General features: G+C 37.9%; 1 protein-coding gene across 1 annotated transcript; it reads left to right on the top strand.

Moving 5' to 3' along the window:
* The first annotated feature begins 113 nt into the window (after positions 1 to 113).
* Positions 114 to 13,515, top strand: LOC5521127 (methylmalonyl-CoA mutase, mitochondrial). The gene is made up of 21 exons (XM_032366340.2): positions 114 to 267; positions 1,198 to 1,314; positions 1,533 to 1,664; positions 2,103 to 2,209; positions 2,554 to 2,632; positions 2,933 to 3,037; positions 3,212 to 3,346; positions 3,793 to 3,910; positions 4,269 to 4,480; positions 7,530 to 7,706; positions 8,010 to 8,093; positions 8,429 to 8,534; positions 8,761 to 8,852; positions 8,924 to 8,968; positions 9,224 to 9,298; positions 9,772 to 9,822; positions 9,994 to 10,095; positions 10,483 to 10,623; positions 11,400 to 11,527; positions 12,494 to 12,582; positions 13,151 to 13,515. Exons 1-21 carry the CDS (start codon positions 205 to 207, stop codon positions 13,237 to 13,239), a joined length of 2,247 nt encoding a protein of 748 aa, XP_032222231.2. The 5' UTR covers positions 114 to 204; the 3' UTR covers positions 13,240 to 13,515.
* The last annotated feature ends 596 nt before the right edge of the window (positions 13,516 to 14,111 follow it).

The following is a 14,111-nucleotide window of genomic DNA, read 5'->3' as shown; positions in this document are numbered from 1 at the left end:
CGCGGTACGTATTTTTAAATTGAAGACATTGTAAGGTAGTTTTCTTATAACAATCCACATACTGATTGTAATAGCTTGGGTTGTCTGTGCCGGCTTGCTCTGTTCGCTGGGATTGCGGGCGCATTTTGAGGTCAGCGCTGAGCTGAGTTAGAAGTTATTGACACCATCTTGTTCCTTTCGCATTACTGCTCGGAAATCGTCAAGATGTTGAGCTTATTCCGGCTCAGAAACGGAATCCAGAGCCACAGACTTTCGCATGGGTGCAAGGTAGCTTATGCTATCATAAATTTGTCGCTACTTTGTCAAATAGCATTGCGTTTAATTTTTGCTGTGTTCGTTCGATTTCTCATGTTTTTGTTCTCCTATTTAAAGGACCGTTCATAAAATTTCTCGACTGTCTGGTTTCAAGCTTATATTAAGAAGTCTGGGTGACATTTGCCTTTTCTAATGGCATTCATTTTTGTTTCCTTATGGAACGTTAAATGTGTGTAGCCACCAATAACTGATGTCAATGTGAGAAAAATGATTGTGATAATTGCTTGATTTTAGGATTGGGCCCGCACATTTGAATTTGGTTTCTCAGGGTTCAGCACTTTGCTGCAGTTTTGTCTGTGGTACAGCATAGGCTCAATGATCATCACAGCAGTCTTGAAATTATATTTATAATAAAATAAGACCCAAAACGTATATTTCAATTGTTTGTGTATAGATAGCAAAATATTAATTATACGCTAAAAAAGTACAAATTGCTGATCATTTTTTCTCTCCAACATTTTGAGAAACAACAAATCATTAATGCTACCGAAAACCTAATTATTTACCTTGACTGACTTCCGATTAGCGATGTCTCTACTGCTACAGTTTACCTGGTTTGTTTATAGAATGTAAAGTGCCAATTCTTTAATCTTTAAATAACTTAATTGCCACTAGCGAGCTAATCTGGCAATGGACAGTCAGTGGAGGCTGACGCGTGAGAACAATAACAGGCAACCAAATATACCAAACAATGATAATACAAGATAAATACGCAAATACATAAATACACGAATGATGCCCATCATCGGATTAACTCGCTAGGTAAGGCCGCTACAAATTGGCTGCAGATCATTAGCTACAACTGATTTAATCTAGCCAATCAAGATGTATTTCTCCTAAAAGTAGAGATGGTTATGTTGATGGTTTTCTTCTTTTTGTAAGGTTGTCGGGAGCCGTTTTCTCCATCGCCAGCCACTGCACCCTGAGTGGTCAGAGCTTGCCAAAAAGCAGTTGAAGGGTGTGGATCCTAAGCAAAAACTGACATGGCATACTCCAGAGGTACGATATTAGTAACCAAAATCTGCAGCAGCCAAATTTTTAAACTAAATGTTATAGCTGTATTATTTTTGTATAATATGTCTTGAAATGCAAAATGGCTAATATAAAACTGCAATTACTATTTCTGATAATTATCAATGGTATTCATGATAAAACTGTAATTACTGATAATTATCAGTAATGATTATAAAGTGATATAAATAAATTCTTTGTTTTAGGGTATTGATATAAAGCCCTTGTACACTAAAAATGATACTGCACACATGTCAGATGAGCTTCCTGGCAAGTTTCCTTTTACACGTGGTCCAAATCCCACTATGTACACCAATAGGCCATGGACTATCCGACAGGTATGTTTCTGAAGATCCTTTACAGTATATATGTCAGCAGGTCTATCAAGTATGTGTTACTTTGGCTTCTCATACACAAGCCATATAAAACATTGCAAACAGCAATCAGCTGCCATACTGTACAGCACTTACTTTGGCTTTAGGCCACAGATATTTTATTTTAACAACAGGGCTTCCGACAGGGTGCAGAGAAAAAGTAAAATTACATGAAATTTTTTTGGGCATATTGTGTTGCATAATGCATAAGAGATTGTGCACCCTACAAGAAGCCCTTTTACAATCGTAATGAATATCATGCAATATCCATAAAATATATTTTTCTTTGTTTATGCTTCTCCACAATAAGAATAAAAACAATTATTATTATTATTTATACTTGACACTACAGCACTTCTTACCATACCTTAACATCTAAAGTACTGTGGTCCATATTTTTAGTATGCTGGATTTAGCACAGTAGAGGAGAGCAACAAGTTCTACAGAGACAATATCAAAGCAGGTCAACAGGGGTTGAGTGTAGCCTTTGACTTAGCAACACATCGAGGGTAAGGGAATTAGCCTTTGGTTCATAGTAGCTCACAAAATGTAAGGAACTTCATTTGACTCGCAGAAATAAAGTAAGGGAATGAGCCTTTGACTTATAAATAAACAAAAAGAAGGAAGGGACTGATACATTGCAATAGCTGCAAATGACATGATACCAGTAACTCCTTTGAATCTGCCGCACAGAGAGTATACAGTATGTACTATAAAGTTTGATTCCTTTTAGTATTATTTTAGGGCACTCAACCTCTTCACACTATCCTTTGTACAGTCGTAAAAAATAGAGTGTATGTACCACGATATATTCCACAATAGATGTGCAAGGTATTGATTGATTGTTTTGTAGGTATGATTCAGACAACCCTAGGGTGCACGGTGATGTTGGCATGGCAGGTGTTGCTGTTGACTCAGTTGAAGATATGAAGGTATACTACAATCAAAGTACGAATTAATACTGTAGAATGCACATTTTTTAAACTTCTGGATCTGCCCCTGTGTATGGAACAGAATTGCAGGTTCCAACTTATATTATTCCCTTATATTCATGCTCTGCATACCAGTAATCATTTTGTGAAGCTTGTTCTCATGCTGCATTTTTATTCAAGTGTTTTTCAGCTGTTTTGGTTTGTCACAAACTTTGGTTATCCCTATCAAACGGCCAACAGATTGACAGCACCGATTTACCTAATAGAATGACATTGAGTGTTAATGCTTGCTATCTTCAGGCCCTGTTTGATGGTATTCCCCTAGAGAAGATGTCAGTCTCCATGACGATGAATGGGGCAGTCCTCCCTGTCCTGGCCATGTACATTGTCGCAGCAGAGGAACAGGTAATTTTTATCATTGTTTTGGCATTGCTTGGTGAGGATTCTTTAATATTTGGTGATAAGCTCTTACAAATAATCTATAGACAAACAACTGCAGTCTCCCTGACAATTTTAAGATAAAAAACCTTGAAAGCAGAGATTGTGACATGCCAACAGACTATCTACTGTCTACTGTAGGGTGTGAAGCAAGAACAGCTTACAGGAACAATTCAGAATGATATCCTGAAGGAGTTTATGGTCAGGAACACTTACATCTTTCCCCCAGAACCCTCAATGAAGATCGTTGGAGATATTTTTCAATATACTTCCCAGGTGGGTTAATGCTATACATAAGACATGAACTGTACAGTATGTGATAGGATAATCCTGTTTATACCTTGAGCTACTGTGCTCTCCACCACTAAACCACTAAATTAAAAAAAAAAATACTGCAATGTTTACTCATTTCCATTTGGATTTGCTTAAAAATTAGAATTTTCAAACAAAATCTTGCCCATCCTGATAAGATCAGAAGGGTTGGGTTGGATACTGGTTTCACTCAAGTCAAAGTAGTGTAAATTTAGATTATCAAAGTACTGTATGCTTAAAGATATTGATCATACTGTAGATTGGCTATTCACTTTATAACAACAAGCATAACAAACATACTGTAATCCAAGTAAAAATGTTTATTTGCTAGACTTGATTAGATAACTACTGTACTGTATATGTGATTAATTTATTTCTACTGAACTTGCATTATACCTTTCTTGTTGCAGCACATGCCAAAGTATAATAGCATCTCAATCTCTGGTTACCACATGCAGGAGGCAGGTGCCGATGCTGTACTAGAGATGGCCTTCACTATTGCTGATGGCTTGGAATACTGTCGAACTGGTTAATAGAGCTACTTGGCTGTTTCATGTGTCATACATAGTTGTCCTTTTGAGTGAAGACTTACGCTGTATTCCTGATCATATTTTATTGTAAAATATAGACATATTTTTAAAAAAAAATTCAGTAGCTGGATACAATTTTATGTGTAGCACCTACAAGTAGCCACTGTCACCTCCAAAACAGTTGAATTAGAAAAAAGCACACCCCCAATTTTCTAGTTCTCAAGCAAAAAGACATTCTTTGTTTCTTTTTGGTATTTTATATTTAATGTAGAATCTTAAATTTGATCCATGTACTGTATTACTGACATGACTCGGAGCTACTATTTTTGATAAATTTTGTTCATTGTAATCCACAGGTCTGAAGGCTGGCTTGGACATTGATAACTTTGCTCCTCGACTCTCGTTCTTCTGGGGTGTGGGCATGAACTTCTACATGGAGATTGCTAAAATGCGTGCAGCCAGACGATTATGGGCCAACTTGATCCAGAAGAATTTTAATCCCAAGAATTCCAAATCATGCATGCTGAGAACACACTCGCAGACCTCAGGCTGGTCTCTTACTGAGCAGGCTAGTGCAATTGATTCTATTATTAAAACCAACCTGACCTGCTGATTATCAGGGTCGGATCCAGGAGTTTCAATAAAGGTGGGGGGGGGGGGGGGTGAAGCAAGAGTTTTAAAAAGGGCTTCCAATTTATTATTCTTCCATAGATTTCCTAATATTTCTTGTTATACAAAAAATGTCTGATAATACGGAGGGCCGGGGCCCGCTCGGCCCACCCCTAGATCCACCCCTGATTTTAATATTAGCAGTATGGTGGAATCACCATAGAATTAACATTACCAACTCTTTCACTCCAACTAGATCCGCCCCTGATTTTGAAATTAGCAGTATGGTGGAATCACCTAGAATTAACATTACCAACTCTTTCACTCCAACTGTATAGTTATTTCTTATTGGGCATCTCTTGTGTACGCTGTTGCTGGATATTTTGAGAATCTGAATATTTTGGCAATACTGATTGTGTGAGTCAAAAAAATGTTCTAGCAATATTGTAACACTATCTCCATGTTCCAAGATTCAGTGTACTTTGCAGGCGCTCCCACAGGTCACTCTTGTGAAAGAGCTGCTGGAAAAGTTTATAACAATTTTGAGTTTCAATCACAGCAGTGTTTACTTGTAAATCCTAATTAACAATGCTCGCGTCACTGAAAAATGCTTTACCTGTTTGATGGATCAAGCTACTTTGTTTTGTATGATAAGAGAAACTCTGAAGCCAGAACAATTGCTTGTGATACAGTTGTGTGCGATGTTTTTGCTCGGCTACCGACAGGCTTCGGTAAAAGCCTGGTATTCTGGATCTTGCCACTTCTTTTCAAAGTAAACCTGCAAAATTTGTGACCCCAATTTTCCCACGAACCCTGTCATTGTGATCTTTGCCCGCTGTAGTAGATTGTCCAACTGCAAGCAAACAAGCTCCAGGCACTTAAAGATCAGATTTATATTGAGCCGAATTCTTTCTTGAGTTTGAGGAAACTTACGAGTGAAAATTGGCCTGCTGGAGCGTCATGATTTTATCGGCTGTTGGTTTTTAATTGGCTTTAGCTTCCAACGTGTCATGCCCCCAGAACTATTCTTACTAGGAAACTTTTCCAGCAGCCCTTTTTGTGAGAGTGACCTTTGGGAGAGCCCACAAAGTACGCAGGATCTTTGAGCATGGGATATCTCACAAGAAAACAGATTTTGTTAGACATATTTAACGTGCTGTTAACTGAAACCAGTTTGAATGGATTTAATTTTGAAAATGAAGCACAAATAATGTACTTAACATCTCATCCCATTCATGAAGAAAGTTAATGTTTAAACAAAGCATCTTAACCTTATTCAGACCGGGCTTTTTGAGGCTTCCTCTGACCAGGGGGGGGGGGGGGGGCTCATTCGGCCCCCCATCCGTAACTTATGAACCATTGGAGCTATTATGACCAAACCTTCAAAGAATCATTATCTGACAAAGAGGAACAAAATGATGTATTGTGTTGCCATAGCAACGCAATATGACATCATTATGACGTCATTTAAGGACATATGGTTATAAATAGCCTACCTTTCGAAAACTTTGCATAGAACATCCAAAATCCAAATTAATTATCATAATCATAATCTTCAAAAAGATTGTCTTTGTGACGTCATGATGTCGTCACTTAGGTGAGCAGAAACAAGCAATATTTCTGTTTTGGTTACATGTGTATTTCTGTATGTCTTTTTTTCCATCTTGCAGTAGACATATATTATTAGTGACACTGTTTCTATGACAACAATATATGACACCTGTGACGTCATTGATTGGCATGGTACCTTTAATATATCATAAGTTTGCATCTGGACTCTTAATTAAAGTAATAATTTAAATATCTTTCCCAAAAATGTTTTTTTTTTTCTACTTTTTATTTGAAATAGAGGAATATAAAAAGGATTTTTGCCAAATTTAGATGTTAGTTTTAAAATAACAGCGAATTCTAAAGCTAATTGTGTAACATCAGCATCTGCCATCTTGGATCCGCCATCTTGGATTTAATGAAAGTTATTAATTTTAATCAATAAAAACTGGGTGGCAAAATCTGAAGCTTTTTGACAATATTTTATCTTTGCTTCAAGTTGTATTAATGATTTCAGGTGGATATGAATGTTTTTTTTGCTATTTCTACAAGCACTATTTAAGAAGGTCAAAAATTGACAAAAAACCCACCACCCCTAAAATAGATATGTAAATTTCTATTGTGTTTTTTCAAAACTTGGTATAAAACGTTTATATGAAATGGATTTACGTTGAGCACGTCATATTTATAGTTGATCTTAACAACTTAAAGCATTTTGCCTAATTTTCATTAAACCTATGTCTCAAAACTTGGTTACTATGGTTACCAGGGTACACATATCAAAATTTTGTTAACACCAAACTGATCCCAGATAAATTTTAGGAAAAGTAATCACATTTTAATGCTCTAGCCCTACTAGTTCAAAAATTATTACAGATCAAAGGTGCTTGGGGCCTCAAAAGCCTCACCCCCCCCCCCCCCCCCCCCCCCGGTCTGAACAGGGTTAAAAAGGGTATGAACCTATAATGAAGAGAATAGACATACAAGACAAAAGAAAAAAAAAACGGACATGGCGATAATAACACTTACATTATCTGTGTGTGCTACAAACACTGGTTGCAAGTGCACACATGTGTATACATTAAGAAAAATGTGCCATTTCAAATGAGCAAATGCAATACACCATTTGATAATAATGGTTGAACCAGAAAAGGACAAAAATATCTGTATATACAGAACTGGATCTGGTAGACAGAGATATTTAATTATCTCTGTGTTGTTTGATAAAAAAGCTCTACTAAATTATATGCACTAAAAAATGTACCCCCAACTTGATACATCGCTTGATTTCCAAGAAGCAATGTCAGTTGTAATTCTGTGAGTAAAAGCTTATTTGCAAGGTAAGTTATTTGAGATAAGGTGAGTTACAGTATTTTATGTTTAACATTAAACAAAATTCCTATAAGCTGTCACAGTCCCTTTGCTTATTGTTTTTTTGTTTTTGTTTTTATTTGCCATAGGATCCCTATAACAATATAATCCGTACAACTATTGAGGCAATGGCAGCGGTGTTTGGAGGGACACAGTCTCTTCACACAAACTCCTTTGATGAGGCTCTAGCGCTACCAACTCCCTTCAGTGCCAGGATTGCACGCAACACCCAGATCATCCTTCAAGAGGAATCCGGAATCCCAAAGGTTGGTAGCAGCTTCATGCATACATACCAAGCCTGCATCCCCCACAATGGCGGAAAGTCCACCTTCCAGAAAAAATGTGTCAACTCTTTTAGATTTTGTATGGGCCTGCATACATTCTATTTATAACAGCATTGTGGTCCCTATTGTGGTGTTCCTAAGTAACAGATAATTATGTATTTTTTCTTGCTAACCAAAATCCTTTTAACTTATTGTTTATTATAGAAAATGTTAAAAGTCCAAGATGCTGTAGCATGCAGTTTAATTTAAGCAATAACAACCACTTTATATTTTGTGGTTTTGCAGGTCGCTGATCCATGGGGCGGATCTTATATGATGGAGAGTCTAACAGATGAAATTTATGAAGCTGGGATGAAGGTTATTCAAGAGGTAAGCAAAAAAAACTTATTGACTGCCTATGTTGCTTAAGCTTTACAAAAATCTCAGGGAATCCTACTCATACTAACCAAAATTTGCAAAAATCTCAGGGAATCCTACTCATACTACCAAAATTTGTTACTTCACCTATCTTTAACTTAACCTCACATACAGTACGTTACCAACCGAATATATGTTACTTCTCAACCTTGCTTTACCTCATCCTAAATAAATCGAACAAATCACATCTATTACCTTATCTCACCTCACATTCTTTACTTACAGTGTGTCATTTCTACCTTTTTTGCTTTTAAGCTAAAGAAATTCATGCTTTTATTCTTCTCAAGGTTGAAGAATTGGGTGGTATGGCAAAAGCTGTTGCTCAAGGGATGCCAAAGTTGAGGATTGAGGAGTGTGCTGCCAAGAGGCAAGCAAGAATTGACTCTGGATCAGGTTAGTTGAACTTTCAGCATGTATTCCAGGGTTTTAAGTAGGGCCCAGCGGGCAGCGGAAGCACCAGCTATTTTCCACCGAGTGTCCCCCTTTTTTAAAGTCGACTTAACTTTAATAAAACTTAAACTAAATGAAAGCTCTCTAATGAACATGATGTACCATAACCCTCTAATTGTGATCTATTTCTATGATGGATGTGTATCATCTCCCTGATGGTTGTTTGCAGAGACCATTGTGGGAGTAAACAAGCATCGTCTCGGGAAGGAGGAGCAGGTTGAGGTGTTGGTGGTTGACAATACACGTGTACGGGAACAACAGGTACAACACATGTTTTTCCAACATTTCCAGATATTGTTTGGTGTTGCCTAACTTTTCTTGACTATGACCAGGTTCAAAAACTTAAGAAAATCAGAGATGTCCGTAACAACGAGGAGGTAAGCATGCCTTGCAGAGTAGGTACTGTATATTGACTGTGTGCTTCCAGATAGACATACAGTAAAATTATGATAGATTTATGTCTTGTGTGACTTTGGTGCAGGGTGATTAACCTGGTGCTTATCAATGTTGGACATACATAGATAGATTGCTTTGTGTTCGGTTTTACTTGAAAGCAGGGACGTTTGACCCTTATGTAACTTGTTACCGGATAGGTAATGATTTAATGTTGATGCTTTGGCTTTGTGCTCCAGGTGACAAAGGCGATGGATGCCATAACAGAGTGCTGCAAGACTGGCCAGGGCAACCTGCTGGAGCTAGCGATCCAGGTACTGTCTAAATAATGGTTGTATACGATATATATTTTTGCTGTTTCTCAGAGCGATGCCGTTCACAATCTTCCTACCTTATGCTAAATAATATACACTATAAGTGTTATTTATTTTAGGATAAATCACCAAATGGTTGAGTAAAGTGAAAATCGTTTTTTTTTGTTCTTCTTAACTTGATTAGCCTGTCTAGGTACTGTAACCTCTACCTACTACCTTGGCGAATATCCAGTCATGAAGCAAGAGGGCCTCGATTTGTTTGTCAGGGATTGCACTAACTTTTAGCTTAATAGCATGAGCAAAAATTCTTCAGTAAGTTTTTTTTTAAGAATATAGAGCAAATCTAGCTTTTGAAACCAGGTTTAAACACAACTAGTTACTGTAGGTGACTTGACATAATTACCCTACCAAAACGTTTTTTGGCGGGGTACATAGCGTGGACTATGCTGACTAACGCCGTCATGTTCCCCTAGGCTTCACGTGTGCGATGCACCCTGGGAGAAATCACAGAAGCCATGGAACGGGTGAGTGCGAACTATTCAGTAAATATAAACACTACTTATTCTCTAGATCAGCAGATCTACAGAATAAGAAAACGACAGTGGCAAAAAGGGTAGATGTTGGATGATGGCTATTAAGCGAAAACCACTCTTGTTGCCACTAAATGAAAATATGCCCTTTTTGCTTAATTAAAGGTTGTTGGCAGGCATGTAGCCCGCGATCGCATGGTCAGCGGTGCATACAAGTCGGAATACGGAGACACGGATGAAATCAAACAGTGCATGAACAGGGTCGAGGTATGTTTATTTCCGGTTGTGGGCTATAGTTTATGTGGCTATTTCATCACAGCAATAGAAAATAGAATCTTCCATCAAATACCAATATTTGATAATGCCATGTTCTTGACCTTAAATTAATGTTGATCACTCCTTTGTTATTTTTTTATCATAAATTGGAAATACAGAGATTTATTTGCAAGGAAACTTCAAAATAACAATCTACGAATGAAGTCTTTGATTGACGATTGACTTTCATTGACGATATTTGATTGAAGATATCTTTACTTGCATGAATTAGCCGATGGAAATGGATTCCTTGTGTGACTCGGCATTGAGCGGGAGTATAAAATGGCGGCGTGATTGGCCTTCTTTAATGATGTCTTTCCATTGGGTTCCTGCTCGTAGGAGTTCGTGGAGGTCGAGGGGCGTCGCCCGCGTATACTCGTGGCAAAGATGGGTCAGGACGGACACGACCGCGGGGGCAAAGTCATCGCGACCGGTTTTGCAGATTTAGGATTTGACGTAGACATTGGACCTCTCTTCCAGGTATCCCCCTCCCCTCCCCTATTGACTATCGATTGGGCAAGTTACTAAGGCACCTAGTGGAATATTTGATGGGTAAAGATTCCTTACTTTTGCTGTAAGTTCGCACAGTTCCAATATCGACATCAGGGATGTGTGAGGCAAGCTGGCATTTGGCTCATGTCACAATTTAGGAAAGATAAAAGCTTTCCAGTTAAAACTCTGTGTATCCCTCTATCACGACTAGGACGATAATATGATGAGTTCGAAAATTGTTTCATTGAAAACAATTGTTTCATATCCGGAAGCATAAAAAAATAACTTGAGATTTTATTTACGGCCAGTTTTTAATTCAAGTGTCCACGTCCTCGCTATAGACCGTAAAAATGTTCACGTCGTGGTTTGATAGACTGTTTGATAGATTTCAACCGGAGAACGGTTGAAATCTATCAAACAGAATGCTTTTGTGTGGCCTTTCGATTTTCAAATTAATTCCATTATTTTCTACCGTCACCATCTTCGTAAATTAGAGTCCCTATTGTCCTCTGTAACAGGACTTTAAAAAGTAGTATATTATTGAACTTGCTCGTGATCCACTATTTTTTACTCTGCCCTCCCTTCGCTGTAGCCCAGGCTCGAATCCCGGCTAGGTTGAAAGCTCAAGTGTAAACGCAGCATAAGACTTGGCACCATAACAAAATTGCGAATAGTGGTTTATACGTCATCTCTATAAATATTGAACAACTGTGAAACTATTTCGAAGACTTACCGGCCATAATGTTACATCAATCTCGCCCCAGACCCCAGAGGAAGTCGCGCAGCAGGCTGTGGATGCCGATGTGCACGTGGTCGGAGTTAGTTCCCAGGCTGCCGGCCACAAGACTCTGATCCCAGAGTTGGTCAAAGAGCTAAACAAGATGGGTAGAAGGTGAGAAATGTTTATGCTGCTGGTCAGCGGTTGTATTCAGCACAGCGTAGATAGTCGCACTACAACCCGGATAGGACTCAAGCGATTGGAGGCGAGAAGTTGGGGAGACACGCCTAATGTTATTTTTCATATGTCTTTTTTTTTCATATGTCTATAAACTTTTGCTCTGCCACTCAAGCCTCCGTGCTAGCTACGGCGCTGCTCGATACATCGACCAAATGATTGTCAAACCACATTCATGAATGTCACCTTGATGAACATGATTGTCGTTGTTTATGTTAATAGTACTGATAAATTTTCTATTTTCGATAACTGATTGTCATTAAACGCTACTGATTGTCCAAACGTGTAATGGAATTTTTTTCGCGCAAAAGAATGTTCGTTCCAATCGAATTGAATGTCCAATTGCGTTATTGTTCCTCCGTTGATGCTAATGAATGTTCACAAATATTCAATTATTGTTATTGAAAGTCGAGTCACGCTAAATTATGTTTCGTGCGATGTTGATGACCGTACAATATATATTACCGATGTAACTTTTGGCACAAATGAATGTCCCTTTCCCATTAATGAACAGCAAAAGGTGTAATGTTAACACCCCTTTATCGCAGTGATATGTTGGTAATGTCATTCCTCCCCAGGATTGCGACTTTATTTACTTCCACTGATGTTAACCCCCCCCCCCCCTTCTCCTTAGTGGCATTGTTGTGGTTTGCGGGGGAGTCATCCCACCCCAGGATTACGAATTCCTGTACTCTCACTAATGTTAACCCCCCTTCTACTTAGTGACATTGTGGTGGTTTGCGGGGGAGTCATCCCACCCCAGGATTACGAATTCCTGTACTCTCACTAATGTTAACCCCCCCTTCTACTTAGTGACATTGTGGTGGTTTGCGGGGGAGTCATCCCACCCCAGGATTACGAATTCCTGTACTCTCACTAATGTTAACCCCCCCTTCTACTTAGTGACATTGTGGTGGTTTGCGGGGGAGTCATCCCACCCCAGGATTATGACTTCCTGTACAAGGCTGGCGTCACCTCCATATTCGGTCCCGGTAAGTCTTCCGTTCAAAATGCTTCAACCATAAAGGTCGTATACACGTATTTCAATAAACGTCATCGCGAACGTCGAATGGCAATTGCTAAATGGCAGTTCTACGACCGAAAGGTGTTTATGGGTAGTAATTATGTGTAAAAATAAAGGTGATGAATAAACTCAAGCGATGTTAGAACCATGTTTTAATTACATGAAATGGATAGCCGTATGTTTTATTTATATTTGGAACAAATATTTTGGTAGAACTGCCATTTGCCGTTTGCAATGACAACTTTTTTTAAAATAGGTTATGGAAGCCTATTTTCTTTTTTTTCTTTTCTTTTTTTTTTGTCCTTTTACACTGAGGAAGCAGGAAGGGAGTCCTATAAAACATGTTGAATAAATTAATTTCCATCTTTTTTTAGATCTTTATTTAAACTATTTATAAAACAATAAAGATTTCAATCACATTTTCTTCAATCCTACAGTTTATTCTGGGTTTCCGGTGACCAGAAATATGACCAAAGATAATTTTCAAAGGATTAACTTTGAATTTTACATTACATGTTTTCTTTCTTTTTTTGAAGGCACTCGGATCCCTGTGGCCGCCATTGAAGTGGTTAATGCCATCTCCAATAACACTGGTGGTAATGTGCACAAGAAAAGCTCTGCCTGAATGACTCCGAAGTACAAGCTCCTGTTGGCGATGAAAAACGTCGCCTGTTAGCTGTAACTGTAAAGTAAGACTCGGTATGCAGTGAATAGCCTATTCTAGGTAGGTAAACGAGCTACAATCAAGCGGGAAGACTCGTTAAATCCACTAGCTTTATATTGTGGTTTCTCCACGTCAGATGTAATTGCTATAATAGCAAGGTCTAGAAGCGAAAAAGAGAATGTTTTCTTACCGTGATGTGTAAAAATAAAGTAAGATATAATAAATAAGTTTATGGTACATCCTGTTCGAATCTTTTTGTTTTTTGATCGCAATCTAATTTTAAAAATTGTTTCTTACTTTATTGGATCTAAATACTTTAATAATACTAATTATTTAGTATATGCTATAAATAATACAAAAAAACAAAGCAAGGACAGCTGTTTCATTTTTTCTCTTTAACACAAGGGCCCAGTTGTTGTTGTTGTTATTTTTTCTTTTAAAGGTGGAATTAAATGAGAACTCTCAATTCACAATGAAAGCAAAGCAAATTTGATTTCAACTTTGGAAAAATAATATTTGATAGAAATCTCACAGATTAATCGTGGAACTTTTAGGCTTTATTTTTATAAAATAGTAAATAAAAAAATACCTGCTCTCTTCGCCTAAAGTCATCAAAAACGATTACCTAGACAACGAACTGTTCCACTGCAAGAATTTTCCTTAATTACAATTCTATTCTATTCTTATGAATACACAAATGTTAATAAAGCAATGTTGTGCTTGTTTAGAGCCACAAAATTTAAGTTTCCATTCACAATTCAGTGGTGAGTCTTGACTCAGACGGACAAAGCAGTATGCCAGTGCAAGCCTTCAAACCTGAAGTGAACATTACA

Source organism: Nematostella vectensis, chromosome 2 (genome assembly GCF_932526225.1).
Source record: "Nematostella vectensis chromosome 2, jaNemVect1.1, whole genome shotgun sequence".
Classification (NCBI taxonomy): Eukaryota; Metazoa; Cnidaria; class Anthozoa; order Actiniaria; family Edwardsiidae; genus Nematostella; species Nematostella vectensis.
This window is presented reverse-complemented; position numbering and strand designations above follow the sequence as displayed.